Here is a 22,157-nt window from a genome sequence, read left to right as displayed (position 1 = left end):
TCTATTCCATACGCCCCCGACAAAACAATGACCTCGAATGGATTCAATTTTCTACAACCAGTATATATTCGCCAAAGACAATATATAGTTGCCTCATCCTATTTTCAATTTTTTTGACGATGTCATTATAATTCTATACACGGAACAATTACATTTGGGACTGGAGTCTTGTGGCCGAATTGTATCGAAATTTTCTTTGGACGTCGACCAATGAAGGACAAATTTTTTCAAGTCCGGAAGTTTCCCTGAGGTGGGGAGAGTGACGCCCTATAGAAAATTTCGAAAATCATAAAACTTGATGGGCATGATCGCTATTGTTTACCTAGAACAATCATTAAACAAATAATCAAATATCAGCAAGCCCCACTTTACTTTTGAACAATAACTTGACATACACCAAAATTGCTACTCTAATATCGAGTTGAATAATACCGTGATAACTTTCTTCAATTATTATTGTCATAATCTTTTGTTCTTAATTTACTGAATTTTTCAATGATCACATCTTTTCTGGCTTTATTATTGTGAGAAAACATTATTTTGTTGAATACTTACTTAAAGTTGTCGACCTCGTATCTGAAGAAAAAGAAGAACTGCTTTGCCATCCATCCGCTTGTAGAAAACACCTGAAAAACCTTAGAAAAACTTTAGTGCATGCACACGCGACAAGCAAACATTTTGATTAAAATTTATTAGTATTATACCAGAAACACTTTGTTAATACACACCTAGTATACGAGTGCTAATTAATATTTGTCTGTCTCATAAAATTGGAATAATAGAACGCTCGAAAACCTTTAAAAAATGCACTTGAGCATCAAAGTGGTCATTTGATCAACGTTGTTTTCGATTAAGCTTCTATTTATCAGTTTTTTCTATATGTTTTAAACTTGACTTTTGAACTCTGCCCTGTGGGTTTTGAAGCGTTCGCTTATTTCAACTTTATGGGACACGCTATGGTACTGTTTTCTTTACCCGCGGCAAGTTTAATGGGTGATTATAGGGCATACAGGACAGGGCCCTCTACCGTAAATTATCTCATTTACCCCAAATATGTCTTAATGGGGTATAATGGGAGACCGTCAGCATTGATTTAACGTTCTACGTTGCAAAAATAAGCATAAGTAATGTTTCTGTTATTTGAATAGTGTTAAGGTTTGTGAGTTGGTGCTATCAGAGGACGAAATTAGAAAAGATGCCCGATTGGACGCTGTTTTTGACAGGGCGCGTTGGCTTCTAAATTACACTGTACCCGATGGCAAACTGAACAGAGGCGTTGCAGTTGCTCAAACCTACCAACTCATTTTGGTAAGTGTCAATTAATTTATTTATAAAAACAGATGAATTAAAAGAATTGAAAACAGTGTCTCGTAGATGCTCTCTTGGTAATCTGTTGCCGCATATCAGCAATTGAAACCTTGAAAAGAAAAGTTGCATTTAATAGAATTGTCAGTATATATTTTTAAAAATGTGATTGCACCAGTATTTAACATTAGTCATTAAAATGCGGATAAATATTTCTGATTGGAAGCATGCAAATGTTCATAAAATTTTTTCTTTGATTCAAATAAATCGTTTCAGAGCCCCAGATGACACTGTTCATAAATAGTTTTTTTATAGTCGCTTTAACCTCAAACTTGATATATTTGAAGTTACCAATTCTGACTAGTTGGTTTGCTCAATTGTCTGCCCTAATAACATCAAGAAGATTATTTGACTCTCAAGTGATGTGTGGAGTGAAGTTTTTTCTTTGTAGTCCTGAATGTGCAGGACTATATATTTTTAACCTCAATCGCAACAATCAATTTGTGCTGACTTTGATGCCGTTTTATTACGATCCAAGCATCGAACTATCTGGCTATTTGAGTTCGTGGGATAGAAAGGGACTCCATTTGTTGCGTCCTGTGGTCATTGAACATCAGGTTCAGAATTTACGGAGATCTGTTTTGAGCTGATCATAAGCAGCTGTACTTCATGTGGTGTTTTTAATTGCTCTCGAACGAAGTTTGAAGCAATTATTGTAATCATGTGTCTTTTTACGAGACAAAGATGAGCTGGTATTCTACGGCTGAAGCAAGTTTGTTCATGGCTCGAAGTTAGATTTCTTTCTTTTTGAACGCTGACTTCTATTTTCAAACATTGGTCTTTTTTACCAGTAGTTACTTAATTTCTAATTTATAGTAATCAGGAGCTGCTGGTACTATTCAAGGCCGAATAGACAACTCAAGTTTTCAACCCCTAACAGTCCCTCTTCAATTTGCAGATAACTCTCACCTACCTTTCTACCCCTAAACACACTTATTCACCCAACCGCGTACCTTGCATCCCCACCTAATAGCCACACCCCTTTCCCGAACTGCCAACTAAACTGTCTTTCAGCATTTTTACTACTTTTTAATTGCTTTTGGTTTCTTTTTCTTGTTTCGTTGACATTTCTCGTTTTGGTAAGATTAGTTAGAGTTTTTATGGCACGACTGTTTGAGTCATTTCCGGTATTCTATCTGTTATCCTTTTTATACAAAAATTTTGCCTGACCGTTTTGCGCTTTTCTAGAAGTTTCTTTGCTTTCAAGGGACTTTATCACGCTTGTATTTGTTGCTTGATCTTTGAATCAAGTATGTAAAATCTATATTAAAAAAGGTAAAGCATAGTGGTTGAGATGTCAGACTTCTATCATTGAGGCTGCGGGTACGCTCAGCTTTGGGGTCGGGATGTTTGCGACCATAATAAACTCCGAGAAACCCCCTCTAAATTAATTTGCTCTGACTGTCGTCCGAGAGCAATTGGTCCGGCGTTAGTTGGTTTATAATGTCTTAATGTGATATCCAATTATTAATAGCCGCCCTCATCTTCTCAGCCGGCTATTATTGCGCTCGTATTTTTTTTACAATTCAAAGAATTTGAATTGTATTGGGGCGCTGTTTTTTTTTTTTTTTAAGATCTGTTCACACATTTTCATGATTTTTGAAGTCAAATTGGAGTAGTGATTTTGGTCACGCCGAAACAGGAAATGGAGCGAAAAAGCGAGTGGTTTTGCGGCGTGAATTTTTTTCGCTCTAATTTTAAAGAGTGAGAATACGGTGTTTGAACAAAAATTCGCTTTATCGGTCGTTAGTGGTTTTTTGTTCACATGCGGCAATTTCACTCTGATTTTTACTGTTTTTTCAATTTTTTGGATAGGATTTTTTTCTAAATGGTTTTCCCAATCAATTCACAGCTCATTCTAGGCCTAGTTTTTTTGTTTGAATTAAATTTTCATTTCTCGCTAGTGGTTTTTTGTTCACATGCGGCATTTTGACATTGATTTTCTGTTTGTTTCTTATTTTTTTGTTCTATTGTTTTTTAAAATGGTTTTCTCAATTCTTTCATAGTCCATTCTAGGTCTAGTTTTTCTGTTTAGTCAATGAAAATTCTTTGAATTGTACGTCAGGACTTGTCCTGCTATGTTTTTTACTTCGTCAAACTTTTTTCGCTTTACCATTTTGCCGCTTTTTCGACATTTTGCGTGAAATCTTTTTGACTTCTCTAGGCTAGTTTCTCTCTTCTCTCATTCTGCTAAAAGTGAATTTGAACATCAGTTGCTAAGCAAAGCAATTCAAAATGAACAGAGTCGGTATAAAAAATTGAAGTCAGAAATAGAAACGGGATAAACCCATAAAGCCCAATTTTAGATGCCCGCTATTTGAACGTCGTTCCTATAAGTCTTAGTTTCCACCTCTAATGCTTATTGGTGTTGATAGTAGCCCCTGTAGCCTCTCTCTAAGAAACAGAAGTATGTTCAACTACGAAATGCCATCAAAATAAATCGGACTTAAAAAATATTTTTGTACAAAAATCTTTTTTTTTTCAATATATTCTATTCGTTCAATCCCAATCATGCTTATTGGAATCAACGGCGGCTATTTTCCGGCAATCTGCCGGGTATGTTTGATCTTTAGACTACTATCTGTTGATAAAATATCTCAGTGCTTAACACAATTGATTCCGTGCAAAATTGGACATCTTTCCTTGACGTATTCGATTTGCAACAATTAGAGCGTGATCGTACCCAAAGATATGGTGGTTCGCCAGGTCACGTGATTGCATCTAAGGGCGTTCGAAAAACAGAACTGCTACTAAACTTCTGGACGTATCGCACCATACAGTTTTGAGCTTTGATTTTCTGCATGTTCAAAACTGTAAACTAAAGAAAAATACCATTGAAAAAGAACTTTTTATGCAGTCGCTTCTGCCAACAATCTTGTTTGTGGCTGTACAAGAGATGATGCTGAAAAGGAAAAGATTCGTTTTTTTCAAATGTGAACCTTATTATGTGAACTTACATTACCCTTCAAAACTAGAGATAATATTGGATGGCTATTGATCGTTTCGAGACGGAGTCCTAGCAAAAATGAAAAAAAAATTATGAAAACAAAACGTTGTTGATTAAATCTGTGACTCAGTACTGCTATCTGCGAAAAAGAAAATAGATTTTCTTAAGTTGGTTTGCAGCAAAAATTCAAAGGTCTGATTTTCGTTGTTGCAACAGATACGTGGAAAACAAGCAGAGACTATGCCTGAAATGCTAGAAAAACCTGAATGCCTTTTAGATAAATTTCGTGAATTCATTACACAGAGAAGTCGACCTTGCTGTCTTTACCTGCAATAAATAGCCTGTACATTGGAGTTTTGACCAAATTTTGGATGGAAGAATTTGAAACTGCTCCCGATCTCGAAATCTTTCTCAGACTTTAACTCCCTCAATGATTGATTTGCTGCCAACTAAGCGCTTCAAAATGCTGTTTTAAATGTGCTGATCTTTTTCACGAAAATAATTGATTTGCTGATTCACGCAGGCTGTTTTTCAAACGATTCTGAAGCATGCCTTGTGAGGCTATCACTTGAAAACTCTGGTCAACCCAAAAGCTTTGTCAAACTGCCCTCTTGTATCGAATTTGAGGCTCAGCTCCAAAGATCTGGAGCGGGTTGTTTTGGCAAATTTGTTCACATCTTGAGTCATATGATATCAAGTATCAGAGTGCCTATCGTCGTTGAATCACTATTCCACAGAATCAGTAACACTTAAGTTCTTCAACTTTCCATATTATTTGAATGGATTGTTTTTAATAGCCGCCCTCATCTTCTCAGCCGGCTATTATTGCGCTCGTATTTTTTTACAATTCAAAGAATTTGAATTGTATTGGAGCGCTGTCTTTTTTTTAAGATCTGTTCACACATTTTCATGATTTTTGAAGTCAAATTGGAGTAGTGATTTTGGTCACGCCGAAACAGGAAATGGAGCGAAAAAGCGAGTGGTTTTGCGGCGTGAAATTTTTTCGCTCTAAATTTAAAGTAGAGTGAGAAAACGGTGTTTGAACAAGAATTCGATTTCTCGCTAGTGGTTTTTTTGTTCACATGCGGCAATTTCACTTTGATTTTTACTGTTTTTTCGGTTTTTTGGATTGGATTTTTTTTCTAAATGGTTTTTCCAATCCAATCATAGTCCGTTTTAGGTTTGTTTTTTAGTCAATGAAAATTCTTTGAACTGTACGTCAGGACTTGTCCTGCTGTGTTTTTTACAATTCAAAGAATTTGAATTGTATTGGGGCGCTGTCTTTTTTTTTTAAGATCTGTTCACACATTTTCATGATTTTTGAAGTCAAATTGGAGTGGTGATTTTGGTCACGCCGAAACAGGAAATGGAGCGAAAAAGCGAGTGGTTTTGCGGCGTGAATTTTTTTCGCTCTCATTTTAAAATAGAGTGAGAAAACGGTGTTTGAACAAAAATTCGGTTTCTCGGTAGTGGTTTTTTTTGTTCACATGCGGCAATTGCACTCTGATTTTTACTGTTTTTTCTATTTTTTTGGATCGGATTTTTTTCTAAATGGTTTTCCCAATTCACTCATAGTCCGTTCTAGGTATAGTTGTCTGTTTCGTCAATGAAAATTTTTTGAATTGTACGTCAGGACTTGTCCTGCTATGTTTTTTTACTTCGTCAAACTTTTTTTCGCTTTACCATTTTGCCGCTTTTTCGACATTTTGCGTGAAATCTTTTTGACTTCTCTGGGCTAGTTTCTCTCTTCTCTCATTCTGCTAAAAGTGAATTTGAACATCTGTTGCTAAGCAAAGCAATTCAAAATGAACAGAGTCGGTATAAAAAATTGAAGTCAGAAATAGAAACGGGATAAACAAATAAAGACCAATTTTAGATGCCCGCTATTTGAACGTCGTTCCTATCAGTCTTAGTTACCATCTCTTATGCTTATTGGTATTGATAGCAGCCCCTGTAGCCTCTCTCTAAGAAACAGAAGTATGTTCAACTACGAAATGCCATCAAAATAAATCGGACTTAAAAAATATTTTTGTACAAAAATCTTTTTTTTTTCAATATATTCTATTCGTTCAATCCCAATCATGCTTATTGGAATCAACGGCGGCTATTTTCCGGCAATCTTTCGGGTATGTTTGATCTTTAGACTACTATCTGTTGATAAAATATCTCAGTGCTTAACACAATTGATTCCGTGCAAAATTGGACATCTTTCCTTGACGTATTCGATTTGCAACAATTAGAGCGTGATCGTACCCAAAGATATGGTGGTTCGCCAGGTCACGTGATTGCATCTAAGGGCGTTCGAAAAACGGAACTGCTACTAAACTTCTGGACGTATCGCACCATACAGTTTTGAGCTTTGATTTTCTGCATGTTCAAAACTGTAAACTAAAGAAAAATACCATTGAAAAAGAACTTTTTATGCAGTCGCTTCTGCCAACAATCTTGTTTGTGGCTGTACAAGAGATGATGCTGAAAAGGAAAAGATTCGTTTTTTTTCAAATGTGAACCTTATTATGTGAACTTACATTACCCTTCAAAACTAGAGATAATATTGGATGGCTATTGATCGTTTCGAGACGGAGTCCTAGCAAAAATGAAAAAAAAATTATGAAAACAAAACGTTGTTGATTAAATCTGTGACTCAGTACTGCTATCTGCGAAAAAGAAAATAGATTTTCTTAAGTTGGTTTGCAGCAAAAATTCAAAGGTCTGATTTTCGTTGTTGCAACAGATACGTGGAAAACAAGCAGAGACTATGCCTGAAATGCTAGAAAAACCTGAATGCCTTTTAGATAAATTTCGTGAATTCATTACACAGAGAAATCGACCTTGCTGTCTTTACCTGCAATAAATAGCCTGTACATTGGAGTTTTGACCAAATTTTGGATGGAAGAATTTGAAACTGCTCCCGATCTCGAAATCTTTCTCAGACTTTAACTCCCTCAATGATTGATTTGCTGCCAACTAAGCGCTTCAAAATGCTGTTTTAAATGTGCTGATCTTTTTCACGAAAATAATTGATTTGCTGATTCACGCAGGCTGTTTTTCAAACGATTCTGAAGCATGCCTTGTGAGGCTATCACTTGAAAACTCTGGTCAACCCAAAAGCTTTGTCAAACTGCCCTCTTGTATCGAATTTGAGGCTCAGCTCCAAAGATCTGGAGCGGGTTGTTTTGGCAAATTTGTTCACATCTTGAGTCATATGATATCAAGTATCAGAGTGCCTATCGTCGTTGAATCACTATTCCACAGAATCAGTAACACTTAAGTTCTTCAACTTTCCATATTATTTGAATGGATTGTTTTTAATAGCCGCCCTCATCTTCTCAGCCGGCTATTATTGCGCTCGTATTTTTTTACAATTCAAAGAATTTGAATTGTATTGGAGCGCTGTCTTTTTTTTAAGATCTGTTCACACATTTTCATGATTTTTGAAGTCAAATTGGAGTAGTGATTTTGGTCACGCCGAAACAGGAAATGGAGCGAAAAAGCGAGTGGTTTTGCGGCGTGAATTTTTTTCGCTCTAATTTTAAAATAGTGAGAAAACGGTGTTTGAACAAAAATTCGGTTTCTCGGTAGTGGTTTTTTTGTTCACATGCGGCAATTGCACTCTGATTTTTACTGTTTTTTCGATTTTTTTGGATCGGATTTTTTTCTAAATGGTTTTCCCAATTCACTCATAGTCCGTTCTAGGTCTAGTTGTCTGTTTCGTCAATGAAAATTTTTTGAATTGTACGTCAGGACTTGTCCTGCTATGTTTTTTTACTTCGTCAAACTTTTTTTCGCTTTACCATTTTGCCGCTTTTTCGACATTTTGCGTGAAATCTTTTTGACTTCTCTGGGCTGGTTTCTCTCTTCTCTCATTCTGCTAAAAGTGAATTTGAACATCTGTTGCTAAGCAAAGCAATTCAAAATGAACAGAGTCGATATAAAAAATTGAAGTCAGAAATAGAAACGGGATAAACCCATAAAGACCAATTTTAGATGCCCGCTATTTGAACGTCGTTCCTATCAGTCTTAGTTACCATCTCTAATGCTTATTGGTATTGATAGCAGCCCCTGTAGCCTCTCTCTAAGAAACAGAAATATGTTCAACTACGAAATGCCGTCAAAATAAATCGGACTTAAAAAATATTTTTGTACAAAAATCTTTTTTTTTTCAATATATTCTATTCGTTCAATCCCAATCATGCTTATTGGAATCAACGGCGGCTATTTTCCGGCAATCTGCCGGGTATGTTTTTATTTTGTATCGTTGTTTAGATTTTTCTGGATACATCATAATTTTCTGCTTGAAATTATCAAAACGTTTGGTCTAAAAGCCTTCCTGCTATAGTTAATAAAGAGTTATCTTTCCAATTAGTCTCAAGTTTTTGTTATTTTGTTAATACAATGAGGTGAAAATTTCAATTAGTGAGCCGCAAGGACTGACTCTAAGTCCTCTACTCTTCTCATTGTATTTGCTGCCATCAGAAGATAAGTCACGAGAATTAAATTGGACTTCCATTGTTATGCAGAAGCTACTGTGCCTTACTGTTTTCACTCAACCCTCAGCAGGTTGAATTTTGATAAGCGTTCAGGAATGGTGTGTCAATGCTTTAATGAAGCTGAATAATGGTAAAACAGTATATAGTTGTAAGAAAGTTTAGATTGGCAAAGCAGGGCCCTTTAACTCTGCCTGCTGATTCAAAGTGCACAGAACAATTTACAACACCTAGTTTAATATGTTTATTGATAGCCTCTTAAGTGATAGCTTAGAATCTTATTGTCCTTCTTTGCTTTTACAAATCAAAGAATTTGAATTGTATTGGGGGGCTGTCTTCACACATTTTCATGATTTTTGAAGTCAAATTGGAGAAGTGATTTTGGTGGAGCGAAAAAGCGAGTGGTTTTGCAGCGTGAAATTTTTTGCTCTAATTTTAAAGTAGAGTGAGAAAATGGTGTTTGAACAAAAATTCGCTTTCTCGCCAGTGGTTTTTCTGTTCACATGCGGCATTTTGACATTGGTTTTCTGTTTTTTTTTAATTTTTTTTGGTTGATTTTTTTAGAAATGGTTTTCCCGATTCACTCACAGTCTGTTCTAGGTCTGGTTTTTTGTTTAGTCAATGAAAATTCTTTGAATTGTACGTCAGGACTAGTCCTGCTATGTTTTTTATTTCGTCGTCAAGATTTTTGTAACAATCATATGACGTCACAATCACTTCAAATCTGCTTTTTGTTCATTCGCTCATGCAGTTTTAACTGAATTGTGTGCGTGACGTCTTTTTTCACTCTTAGTGGAGCAAGTTTTGTATATTTGCCTGATAAAGCGTTGGTTCACACGTGACTCACCTCACTCTCAAAAATGTCTTCCTCACTTCGAAATTCACTTTCAATTAACTTTAATTCAAAGAGAGATAGTCAACTGAATGTTTCCCACTCTAATCGAAGGATATTTAAGAGCAGCTAATGGAAACAACAATAAATTATACAGATTCTTAATCAAAATTTAACATCTCAGGCCTTAATGAAAAGAGTATTTTTTTGGTGTCTTTTTTAAACTTTTTTGAGACTGCAGATCTACGAAGCTATCGCGGCTATTTTCTGGCCAGCTATGTCAATGTCTGGTGCTCAAATGTAAATCAAATTATGGATGAAGGTAGGTCGTTCTCATATGGAATGGAATGACCTTCCTTTTGAACTAAAACTTGTCCCATCTCAGTGCTTAAATGACGGCGCTAAGCCAATAATAATTATGAGCAATGATTTGAAGTTGCCTTGCTGTTATGATTTTAATCAGCCTGCGCCGAGTTTGATCTTGAGGATTTCTTAGCTTTCCATGAAGTTCTTTTCATCTTCCGGTATAACCTCAAAAGCAGCAGTCCTATGGGATTAAATTTTTGTTTTTGACCAAATTTAAAAACATTAAGTGACTATATGCAGCCGTTAGCTGTGTCTCGATGGCCCATTTAGCGTCTGAGATTTGGAATTTTTGCCTAAACCATCACCTGTGTTTTCCTCGCTTTCCATGTCAAGGAGTTTGCTGCTTTGCTCGCTCTAGTAAGACAATTTACGAAAGTGCTTCCGTGACTACAACAGGAATAGTATGGTCAACATATCTATATGGTCAGAGACCTGGGTATTCGTCTAAAGGTTTTTTTTTGCTCAGCTAATGATGTAATATTACACCATTAATCTTCATATGATAGAGATATAGAGGCATCACAACCTTCGATGCCTTTTATCGGAATTTGATCCTTGTCTTTTTTCCAGAATAAAGATTGAACAGTTGTTTGTAGTAGATTGATTGCATGATCACTAGGCCTTTCGAGTCGATCTCAATGTCCTTAGGTTTTAGGTTATCGATTAGCTTTTAGGTTATCCATTAGCTTTTAGGTTATCGATTACAAACTACTTTTCTGGGATGAAAGTAAGCGTAGTGTCCGATATTCTTGTCAAAGTGTTCTTTTGTGGACCAGCAAAAGAGCTTATGTGGCGAAATGGTCGTACCATGACATATCGATAGTTCGTTGATCGGTAATTGATAGTTCGTTGATCATTGCATTCTTAGGGTGGCGCACGCTGCTCCTGACATTTGCATGAAAAAGTATATTTATCTGGTACGCGCTTTTTGGTGCCAGAAATAGTGTTTCTGGATTCGCCAATAAAGTTAATGCCTGTTGACGCGTTTCCATACAGGATGCAAATGCATTCCTTCCAACCTTCAACCACATCACCATCCTGCATCATCAAACCCCTGCTTTAAGCCCTTAACTGCCGTAGCCTGGGGAGCCTTTATGTTGTCCAGTTGGTTGTCTTATCCGACGTACGTTTTGGCATCAAGCCCAACTTACTTCTGCTTTATTCCGTTGTTATCATTTTCAAAAAGTTCCCGTTACTTAATTACAATTTTCTGATTTTTCTGATTGATTTAATACTTCATTTTACTTCTCAATTGTTAGCATGCTATCTGAAATTGTGCTTTCTATTTCGCTGTAGTTCATGAGTTGGCACAGATTCCTTGCTTTTTTACCTACTTCCGTGAAAAATTTTATTGTACTGTTTCGAGTCCTAGTAAAAAGTTAGTTAAATTGATGTTTTCAACTAAATTAAATTAGCTTGACTAATTTCAACATGGCTCCAGTTGTTTCCCCTGTTTTTTTTAATTATCAGGTATTTTCATGTTTACGTTTGATCAGCTACCTTTTATTGGTGGCATCTTCGGATATTTGGTTTACGGTGTCAAAGCGTTTTGCAATTCGTGAGCTTAATGTTGAAAGTTGTTCTGTTTCAGTTTTGTCAGATCATTCTAACGAGCTGATTTTAGAGAGTTCTTTCTGTTTCGTTCGTGGTAGGGGGCTCTTAGTACTGCTAAAGGAGCACTTTTTAACAAATGTATAATTTAAATTCCAGATGTTGTGAGGCCATTTGACTATATGTTTTCGTAATTCCAGTTTGACGTTTTGAGGTTTTTGGTTGCTATAATTTGCCTATGTGATTTAGGTATTTATGGATTGTTCAGTGTTCACTAGTTTTTGAAACGTAGCATTATCATGTAGCTGTTGCTATTATATTCAACTCAACTGACATTCAAATCTTTTGTGTTCCATAGGTTAGAATCTGTTTTTAGAGTAAATCATCAAAATTACATTCAGAAGGAGAGGAAACTCATTTCATCTGAATAAAAGCAAACAATGAGTTTGATGTTGCAATTTTTTTAAAAGTTTAAAGGACAATGGGTTATTTTGCCTGCAGAATGATCTATGTTGTGAACGTTTAGTAGGTGCTCACATGTTTGTAATAGTGCTTAGTTCAATGTCAAGTAAATTTTTACAGATCAGGCAGACGTTTAGTTCTTTTATCATGTTTAACTCAATCATAAGTAAAATTGTTGAAGCAATTTGCCTTCAGTAAGGAAATGAACAAAAGTAGAATTTGAGTTAGGTGTATTGTTTTTCTACATTTAGAAATCTCAAACTGGGGAGCAATCTTCAGGTGACGCAGGAGTTATGGAAGAAGCCATTTATATTGGATGGGCAGTTGAGATTATGCAGGCGTTCTTCTTAATCGCGGACGATATTATGGACCATTCAGAAACGAGACGAGGCAAGCCCTGCTGGTATAAAGTCGAATCTATTGGATTGGATGCAATAAATGACACTTTCTTTCTCGAACAGATGATATACAAGTTGATCAAGAAAAAGTGCTCACATTTGCCGTGTTACAATAAACTTCTAGACTTGTTCCATGATATTGTTTATAAAACAACAATAGGACAAACTCTGGATTTGGTCACAGCACCGGTGGGAAAACCTAACTTTGAGAAGTTTTCAGAAGAGCGCTATCTGAGCATAGCAACTTACAAGACTTCTTATTACACGATCTATTTACCTGTTATGTGTGCTGTATATCTAGGAAATATCGACACGGAAGAGCTTATCAAAAGTATAGAAAACGTATCTATCGACCTAGGTGTCTATTTCCAAATTCAGGATGATTTCTTGGATTTGTACGGGGATCCAAAAGTAACTGGAAAAATTGGTACGGATATTCAGGATAACAAGTGCTCTTGGTTAGTTGTTCAAGCGTTGAAGCATTGCAATGAGCAGCAAATGGAAATTTTATCCAAAAATTACGGATATTTTGATGATGCAAAAATCGAAAATGTCAAGAAGATGTTTGAAGAGTTAGACTTGAAAACAAAATTTTACGCATATGAAGATGAGAGCTACAAAACGTTGCTTGAAAAAGTAAAGAAAATAGAAAACTTAGCAGTTAAACAGTCGTTTGAGGTATTGATGGAGAAACTGTATAAGCGAGCGAAGTAAAATTGTTTACTTGGGGAATACTGTTTTCTCAGTTTTATCTTTGTATTAAATCATATATTTGCATCGAATCTATAATACTGTAATATCAAAGTTCAACCTCTAATTTAACATTTCAATCTAAATTTAAAAGGTCATCCCTGATCGATGTTCTCAACGAATGATTGAAATATAAAGGACATTGAAGTTTAAATTCAGGAAGATTTCAAAAAATATAAATTCAGGAAGTCTTTGGTTATACCATTATTTGAAAAAAAAAATGAAATTATTCTAAAACAGTTCTAGGTGACGCTTAATATTGCAAAATTACTCCAATTGTTCAGCGTTTCTGCGCTTTAATGCTGGATGTGATGCCAAAACTGGTGAGCAGATTGTTTCGAATAATTATCCTCTCAACTCAGTGTTACACGAACACCTGCAAAGCAATGGATACTCTATGCTCTACGAAATGTTCTAATTCAAAAATAATACAGAAGTTTGTTTTTATGTTAGCAAAATTGGGATCACTATTCATATTTACAGAACTCTGAAAGAGCTTAATTATTTCATCCCCAATGTGATAAGATACAATGTGTTCATTTTTTTCTTAAAGCTGGGAAGCAGTAAGTTGAGCTTAGGTGTTCGTGATGTTATATTGCGGTGTTCGTGATGTTTTACAATTTAGATTTGAATTGTATTGAGTCGGTCTTTTTTACAACTCGAAGTGGAGTATTGGAGAAGTCTTTCAATATTATTAGCGTGAATATTGAGGCAGGAAGCGCGGAGTGGTTTGGTTGCTGCACAAAATTGAAGAGTGGAGCGAAAATACCGTGTTTCTCGTTCAAAGCGCTGTTTTCGAGAGAGTGAGAAATTGAGGCGTGAAAAAAAATGTTTTATAGCATTTGGTGATATCTATGGTTCACATTAGTTATTTTACTTCGTTTTTGTTGCCTTTTGGTTGAATTGGTTTCATTTTGAGTAGTTTTATTTAAATGAGCAATTTTGACCGATTTTTGTTTTTTATTGCTCATTTTTTGCCTATATCTTCTTATTTTTCGCTTTTCGCTACTTTTTTTGTTGAATTTTAATTTACAGCTATTCTTGAGGGGTTGCTCCTAAAATGCCTCTGGAAGCTAGACAGGAGACTTTTCAACAAAATACATAATACAGATTTTGTTGTTTTTGTTTGCATTTTTTGTTGTTTAATCGAAATCTGCAGGTGCGGGTTGTGTGAACGCTTGACTAGTATTTGTAATAACAGTGTCCTATACTATTTGTTTTGAGGTAGCATTTTTAGCAACTTGTGGATAATTTGTAGCCATTTTGTGGAAATTTTGAAGAGAATATTTTGATTTGTCTCATTTCCTTTCCCTAACCTCCGTTTTCTGTTTTCGGTTTTTGTCTCCATTTTTTTTATCAATTGGTAGTCGTATATTGTATGACAACTAAGCGCATCGCGTGGTCTTTTTCCAATATTTTTTTTTGAGCAGGGACTTTTTAAGTTTTTTCATCAGATGCTTCATCAGCTTTTTTGATATACTTTTCCATTGTCACTTATCCTTTTATTGTTTTAAAATGATTCTTTTTTTTTAAATAGGATCTTCATTTGGGCTGAGCTTTGACTGGCAGATGGCTCTCACATATGTCAGTTAAAATCAGCTCCACCGTAATGAACTTACAAGAATCCGGCAAGATAATTATTCAATTTGCTAGATTGTCATTGTATTGCAAGATTATCATCCGATCTCCCCTGGGGTGAATAACAGATATATTTTTTGTACCGAGCAAAACTTCTGACTATTTCCTTGTTTTGTGCTCTTTCAGAGGATTTATGATTAAAAATGAACACTAAACCTGTATTTACGGTCTTTCAAATCAATCAACGTGTTGAAAACACCCTTCCCCACCCACCCACGAACATATAGTCCCCTCTGAATGGCTCTTGTTTAAGATCTCTCCTTTTTACGACCCGCAGAAGGTGTGTTGGTATTCTACAGATTTTTTCAGCTTCGGCTAGTTTGTCTATGACTTGAACTTCAAATTTTCGAACATTGGACTTCAATAGTAGCTTAGTTTTTATTATATAGTAATGAGGAACTGCTGATGTAATGTTCAACGTTGTTAGGTGGTTATGAGAATTTTTCCTTTCATAACAGTCTCTGCTCACAATCCAAACTACAAACACCCCACCTACCTACCCCCTTACACCTGTCACCTCACCAACCTAGCGCCCTCCCCACCTACATACTCGGGGCTTAACACGCCATGCCCTCAACCCACCTACCCACATCCCTAAACTATTACTTTAAAACACGATCGTTTTATTTGGCAGTTTTTATTTCGCTCTTCGATATCTGCTCTTTGATTTGTGTTGAATTTCGTCTCTTCTCTACGATGTCTCTGGTTTAAAAATTATTTTGGTGCTTTCGAGTCGTGTCCAGTATTATAATTACTGTTTTCAAGACTGGAAGAGCAGTATGGGTATTGTTGAGGTTTTTACGGCTCGGAGAAGAGTATTGGTATTCTACAGGTATTCTACACCTAACTCCATAGACTTACCCCCACCAACTCCCTAGACCTACCTAACCCCCACACCTACCCCCTACCTACCCCTTAAGCACCTATCTATCCCCTGCCTACACCCCTCCCCCAATTAATTTACCACCCCCAGAGGTTTACTTCCTCCAACTACCCCCCCCCCCCCCACCGCCACCACCACCACCTACATACGGACCCACAGAACTAAATACATTCCTAACAAGTTAATTGCTGCAAACTACATATTGCTTTGCTTTCAGTTTTTTTGGTCTTTCAATTAGTTAGGGTTAGTTAAGAGTTTTACTGCGCGACTCTTTTAGGCGCTTCTGGTATTCTACCGGCTATTTTTTTTTAGTTGAAGCAAGTTTTCATGACTTGAACTTTTTCCGATAAAACCCGTTCAATAAGTCCAGGTTCTCCAAGTTCATTGGAGCGGTTGCTAGCTGGCATTAGTAGCAAGCTGAATAGCCTTAAGCTGAATTAAGTGTAACTTTTTAATTCTTATTTAAACTGCACATCAAATAAGAACACGTTTTGACAATTAGAAACAGTTTGTTGGTTTTTAGTTGCTCTCAAACGAAGATTGCGGCTGTTATATTAGTCCTGTAGTCTTTTTTAATGCAATGTTCAGCTTGAAACAGATAGCGCCTGGAGGGCACTAAGTTATTTTGAAACATTTTGGCGTCAAGATAAGACATTTCCAAATAAAAGTTCTTCGTAAAAAATTGAAACGTGATGGACATGAAACGATTGATTGTCAATATTTGACGTTTCTACATTCTTGGTTCTGAGAAAAGAATACTGCCATTATATGTTAACAAAAGAGTTCGACTGAAAGAATCAAATTTAGTTAGCTGAATATAAAAATGTTGATAATTTGTTTTTGCATTATGCTGTGTTCCAGTTGAGGTACATGTGCTGCATACTTTCAGAGAGGCATAATGACGAGTGCGGGTAAGAGCGCAGAATCAAGTTCACAACAGCCTAGTTCCTCGTCCAGTGGAGCGCTTAGTAAACCTACACCCAAGCAGGAGGAAATCATCAAAGGCTTCCAGAAACTGAGGCAGGAACAGCACGCAATGAGCGAGAAAGTATCCGAGATCAAGTCACAAATATCGGAGCATAAAAGCGTCATTGCTGCTTTAGAAAAGGTAACAATGGCCGCTATGCTAACCCTTTCTTCAATGGTTTCTGAGGCCTTCAGAAATGAATGTTATGTTAGTTTGATTGCGGCGAAGTTATGGCGAAGCTATTAGTGTACGGTCTTAGCTTGATTTTTTGTAATTCAAAAAAGTGGAATTGCATTGTAGCGCTGTTTTTTCTGCACTCTTGTATCTGCACATTTTTTTAATAGCCACGAAGCGATAGCTGGGGCTATTATTGGCCTTCTCTTGGTTTTTTACGACTCGAAGAGTAATGGTTTTCTTAAGGTTTTTTTATACCTGAAGTACTATTCATTCGTTGAAACGGTGTTATGACCTAAAAGTGAAAGAGAGTAAAATTGCGGTGTGAGCGCATTTTTCCGAGCGAGAGAAATTTTTTGATCGTGCGTTTCGATCATGGAATGACTTTTCGACTTTGAAGAGTGTTTTGTGACAGAATGCTGCATGTAGCTAACCATTTTTAGCAGTTTTCTGTCGAATTGGCGCAGTTTTTTTGCTGATGATGTAGTAGTTTTTTAAGGCCGAGTTTGATCGAGTACCGTACAGAGACCGTTGAGCGTATAAGTTAATGTCCACAACTCTAACCCGAGAGGTATCGCGTTCAAACACCTTCCCAGTCGGAAATTTGTGCACAATAAAAGGGTCTATAGCTAATTCCCCTGCTTAAGTGTTTGTCTCGTCGCCATTCTTTAGATAGCACTTCGTCCCACATTTGTCGCTTTTTGGATTGTTTTCTCTGATGGCTCTGAAATTTTTTGCGCACATAGGCTTTCTGATGTGGCAAAGTTTTAGTTATTCAAGCAGTTCGTTGTCTATAGCCGTCGTCAGCCTCTGGATGGCTATTGTTTAAGCGCTCTCCTTTTTACGACCCGCAGAAGGTGTGTTGGTATTCTACAGATTTTTTTCAGCTTCGGCTAGTTTGTCTATGACTTGATCTTCGAATTTTTGAACATTGGACTTCAATAGTAGCTTAGTTTTTATATAGTAATGAGGAACTGCTGATGTAATGTTCATTGTTGTTAGGTGTTTGACATTTTTTCCTTCCATAACGGTCTCTGCTAACAATCCAAACTACAAACACGAGACTTACCTACACCCTTGCACCTGTCACATCGCCAACCTAGCGCACTCCCCGCCTACACATTCGGGGCTTAACACGGCATGCCCCCATCCACCTTCCCACATCCCTAAATTATTACTTCAAAACCTGATTTGTGTTATGTGGCAATTAATTATTTCGCTCTTCGATGTTTCCTCTTTGATTTAGGTAGAATTCTCGCTTCTCTACGATGTTTCTGGTTTAAAAATCTTTTTGTTGGAGCTTTCGAGTGGTTTCCGGTATTATAACGACTATGCTTTTAACGACTCGAAGAGCAGTATGGGTATTCTCGAGGTTTGAAGTTTGTTCATGACTTTGTTTTTGACTTATTTCTCTTCGAAAATTTACCTATGTTTTTGAAAGTTGAATTATGTTTTCAAACATTGGACTTTAATAGTAGCTTAGTTTAGTAATGTATAGTAATTAGGAACTGCTAGTACAGCTTCTAGATGTAATGGAATGTTTTTCGGGTTTTTAATATCAGCCATTTAAAAAAATATTTGCAATTCTTCGAGTAATTTGAATTTTGGATTCCTTTTGAACTTTTCATCCTTTTTTCCGTCACCAAGTTCCTAGGGACCTCTCCGAGGTTTGATGATTAGATTTCACAAAGTTTATAGAGTTAATGGAATTGTTATCAATTATTTAATGATTCCAGCTTTAGCAATTTTGATAAAATTTAATTTTTCAAATTTTCGGAGCATTTTTATCGTTCCGAATTTATGGATCTATGAGTCAGTGAAACTATTTAAAGCTTGAAATAGGGATACCGGTCTTTTAAGACAATGAAATGGTTTTGAAGATTTTAATCTCTTGAATTTTAGCAAGATTTTCTTAAAATCTGCGATTGTTTTTTCAAAATTGTTAAAATTTTCGTCTTTCTCTTGAGTTGAACGATCATTACTGGCCAACGAAGCTTTTCAAGGCTTGCAAATGTGTTACTTGACGTAACTTCAGAGACAAAAATAGTTTTGACCATTTTCACTGCGAAATCTGGAAGTTTTGCAATGTTTTGCAAATTTTTAAAATATCTGGTGTTAATTTGATTCACTAACAAGGCTAGAAAACTAAAAGCTGCAGAGTCGAATCAAGATATAGCTAGCCTTACTAAACTGTGTTTAGCGACTGACAAAGCCAGCCGCTCACCGGTTGTTTGAGAGCAGTTCGCGTGACGTTTTTCGGTTATGTTAGTTTTTTTTCTGGCGAATTTCCTTTTTTTCTTTACTTAAGACTCTTGTTTCCTGTGCATTGGTGCATTCTAATTGGAGATATTAGCTATTTGAAAAGCCAGTTTTTTTGCGGAAATGACTTCGGGTCGTTTCCGGAATTTTTCCGGCTATGTTTTTATTTCGTCGTCGCGATCATTGTTACGACCGTATGAGGTCACAATCACTTCAAATCTTCTTTTTGTTCATTCGTTCTTGCAATTTCAACTGAATTGCGTGCGTGTCATTTTTCACTCTTATTGGAGCTAGTTTTCTCGTTCATTCGCCTGATTAAATTTTTGGTCACACGTGACTTGCCTTACTCACAAAAATGCCTTCCTCACTCTGAGATTGACTTTTTCTTTGCTTTGGTTGAAAGAGATAAGGTCAAATGAGTGCTGGTCACTCTAATTGAATGTTATTTAAGATCAGCTAATAGAAACAGCAATAAGTTATTTAGATTCTTAATCAAAATTTAATATCTCAGCCTTTAACGGAAATAATTTTTTTGGCCGGTCTTTTTTACTTTCTCTATGAGACTACAGATCTATGAAGCTATTGCAGTTGTTTTCTGGCAATCTGCCAGCTATGTTTCTACTTTTTGTTGCCAATAGGAAATCAAAATATAATAATGATTTTAGTTACTCCGAAGCGAGTATTTTTAACGCACCTATTTTTCACACTGATTTTGAAATTGAATTTCGAACACCATTTTGGTTTATCAGGTTGAAATTTTTTTCACGTGTCTTGGTGTTCGCACTGTTTTTACCTGTATTTTGATTGGTTTATCGGAATGGTTTTCAATGTCATTTTCTAGGCAATTGAAGGTCTAGTCTTTCTTTCGGTCCTGCTATATTTTTTGAATTCATTATCTTCCTCGAATTTGTTACGACGATTTGACCTCGCGCTTAGAATTCCAGAACGACTTTTTCAGTGACTTTTTATCAGTAGCCAATTTGTGACGTCATTTCCAATAGAAAGCAATCGTTCAAGCGAAGTTCGGTTTAATAGTAGGAAATTTCTGACAAATTTGAGTCTTCAGTGCAGAACATTGTTGCTGAAGAATGAAAACATGATGGTAAACTTTTGTGTTGAAAGGTTCACGTTCTGACCATTTGTTACAGGTATCAGAAGACAGAAAATGCTACAGAATGGTTGACCAAGCCTTAGTGGAACGAAAAGTTGCAGATGTATTACCAGAATTAAAGCTAATGAAGACAAATTTAGAAAACACAGTCAATATGATGCAACAGCAGTTGGAGAAAAAGGGATCCGAACTTGTGGAGTATAAATCAAAACATGACATCCGAATACAAGGCGAACAGAGCTAGCTCATTTAATTTTCGCCGAATGGAAGAATTTAAGATACCTGTGCAACTGTTCACTGCTTTTTCTCCCGCCTAGTGCTGGCCAATTGGGAAGACTGCTTTTGAAGTTCGAAATGTTTTCGCCTCTTTTGCCTTTCTTATGTTGATAATTTGTCTATAGAGTGTGAAATTGAAAGAAATTCTGATTAAAAATGCCTCGTGTTCACTTGAAATATTATATTGCGCATTATATTTTCTTTCAACTGTTAGAAAAAAGATACTGAGAAGAACTATTTGTAAGAAATATTGAGACGAAATCAGTCGTTGAAACAAAGTTAACTAACCCTACATTGCAAATCGCTTACCAATTTTGAACCTCATCGATATTAATTCTAGCTGTTATCTCCTTGGTTTTGGGTTTCTGTCTGCCTAAACCCTTTGAAACTAGACACTAACAGAATTGCAGTGCTTGGTTTCTCCGAGTGTGTGGTTCGAGGCAAAACGTTCTGATTTCTGCTAGATAAGTTCTAAGTTGTATCAGTGCTGTGTGAACCAACTGCATAGTAGAGTCGTAATAGTAATATCAACAAATACACGTGAACAAACAAACAAATTGTCTTTAAAGTATGTTACTGGGGTGTCATTTCGTATGAAGTGCAACTAATTAGAAACGGAAAAATAACCTTATTTTGCGAGTCCTTAGTTTTGTGCGGTTAGAATTAGAAATCAGCAAAAATAATAGTTGAGCAGAGCTGATGACCATCAGATTAACTCCCAAATTCCTTCATCGAAATGGCCACCGAAAAAAATGTATGCAGTTTTTTTGATGAAAATCTATGTGAGTAGTCAATTAAAAAGTAAAGGGTGAAGTCTCGTGGTTTCATCAAAAGAATTGTGTTTGTCAAGAGATCGTCAAGTTGTAAATTTATGGCGAAAATTAAATCCTTAGCTTTTTAAACTACGAAAAATCTTAATTAATTTGGGTGATAGGTAACACCCTTTGATAGATTTAAATATGAATGTTGCATCATTTTTTGGAAGATATTGCGCACGTGTTTACTTACCATCGCTAGCTTTGTTTCCTGCTTTTGTAAACCAATTGTTTTGTCAACTTCCCCCTCATTTGTTGAGTTAAACAGTTCTTGAGCCACTGACGTGTCATGTTCACTTAAAATCAGCTGTAGTTCATTATTTGTGCTGCAGGTTTTGACTTGTGTGCAGGACGTCAATTTTCGCTCTTATGACAGTTAATCTTTGTTCATGAGAATAAGTTTTTGGGTACTTTTTTTATATTACTTATCTCACTCTCGAATTGACCTTTCCTTTCTCAAGAAGGGAGATTTTGAAGGCATTAATGAAAACATAGCCAATGGAGATTTCGGCGGCATTGTTGAAAACATAGCTACTTGAGCTCCTTTTCATGTCTAGCGCGAACAATTTCCTTTTTATAGCTGCGAAGCTGTAAGCTGAGCGTAGCTATTTTGCGGTGCTCTTGGTTTTTTTACAATTCAAAGAATTTGAATTGTATTAGGGCGCTGTCTTTTTTTTAAGATCTGTTCACACATTTTCATGATTTTTGAAGTCAAATTGGAGTAGTGATTTTGGTCACGCCGAAACAGGAAGTGGAGCGAAAAAGCGAGTGGTTTTGCGGCGTGAAATTTTTTCGCTCTAAATTTATAGTAGTGAGAAAACGGTGTTTGAACAAAAATTCGCTTTCTCGCTAGTGGTTTTTTGTTCACATGCCGCA

General features: G+C 36.2%; 3 protein-coding genes across 3 annotated transcripts in view; 2 read left to right on the top strand and 1 right to left on the bottom strand.

Annotated features, from left to right (window-relative positions):
• Positions 1–22,157, top strand: part of LOC142342683 (tubby-related protein 4-like) — a 450,983-nt gene that overhangs the window by 177,614 nt on the left and 251,212 nt on the right. The window lies entirely within an intron of this gene.
• Positions 1–22,157, bottom strand: part of LOC142342684 (apoptosis-resistant E3 ubiquitin protein ligase 1-like) — a 330,839-nt gene that overhangs the window by 281,400 nt on the left and 27,282 nt on the right. The window lies entirely within an intron of this gene.
• On the top strand, positions 16,547–20,662 carry LOC142342686 (prefoldin subunit 2-like). Its single transcript, XM_075394176.1, has 2 exons — positions 16,547–16,787; positions 20,228–20,662. The coding sequence occupies exons 1-2, from the start codon at positions 16,578–16,580 to the stop codon at positions 20,432–20,434; spliced, it is 417 nt and encodes a 138-aa protein (XP_075250291.1). The 5' UTR covers positions 16,547–16,577; the 3' UTR covers positions 20,435–20,662.

Source organism: Convolutriloba macropyga, chromosome 7, assembly GCF_964194025.1.
Source record: "Convolutriloba macropyga chromosome 7, txConMacr16.3, whole genome shotgun sequence".
Lineage (NCBI taxonomy): Eukaryota > Metazoa > Xenacoelomorpha > Acoela > Convolutidae > Convolutriloba > Convolutriloba macropyga.
This window is presented reverse-complemented; position numbering and strand designations above follow the sequence as displayed.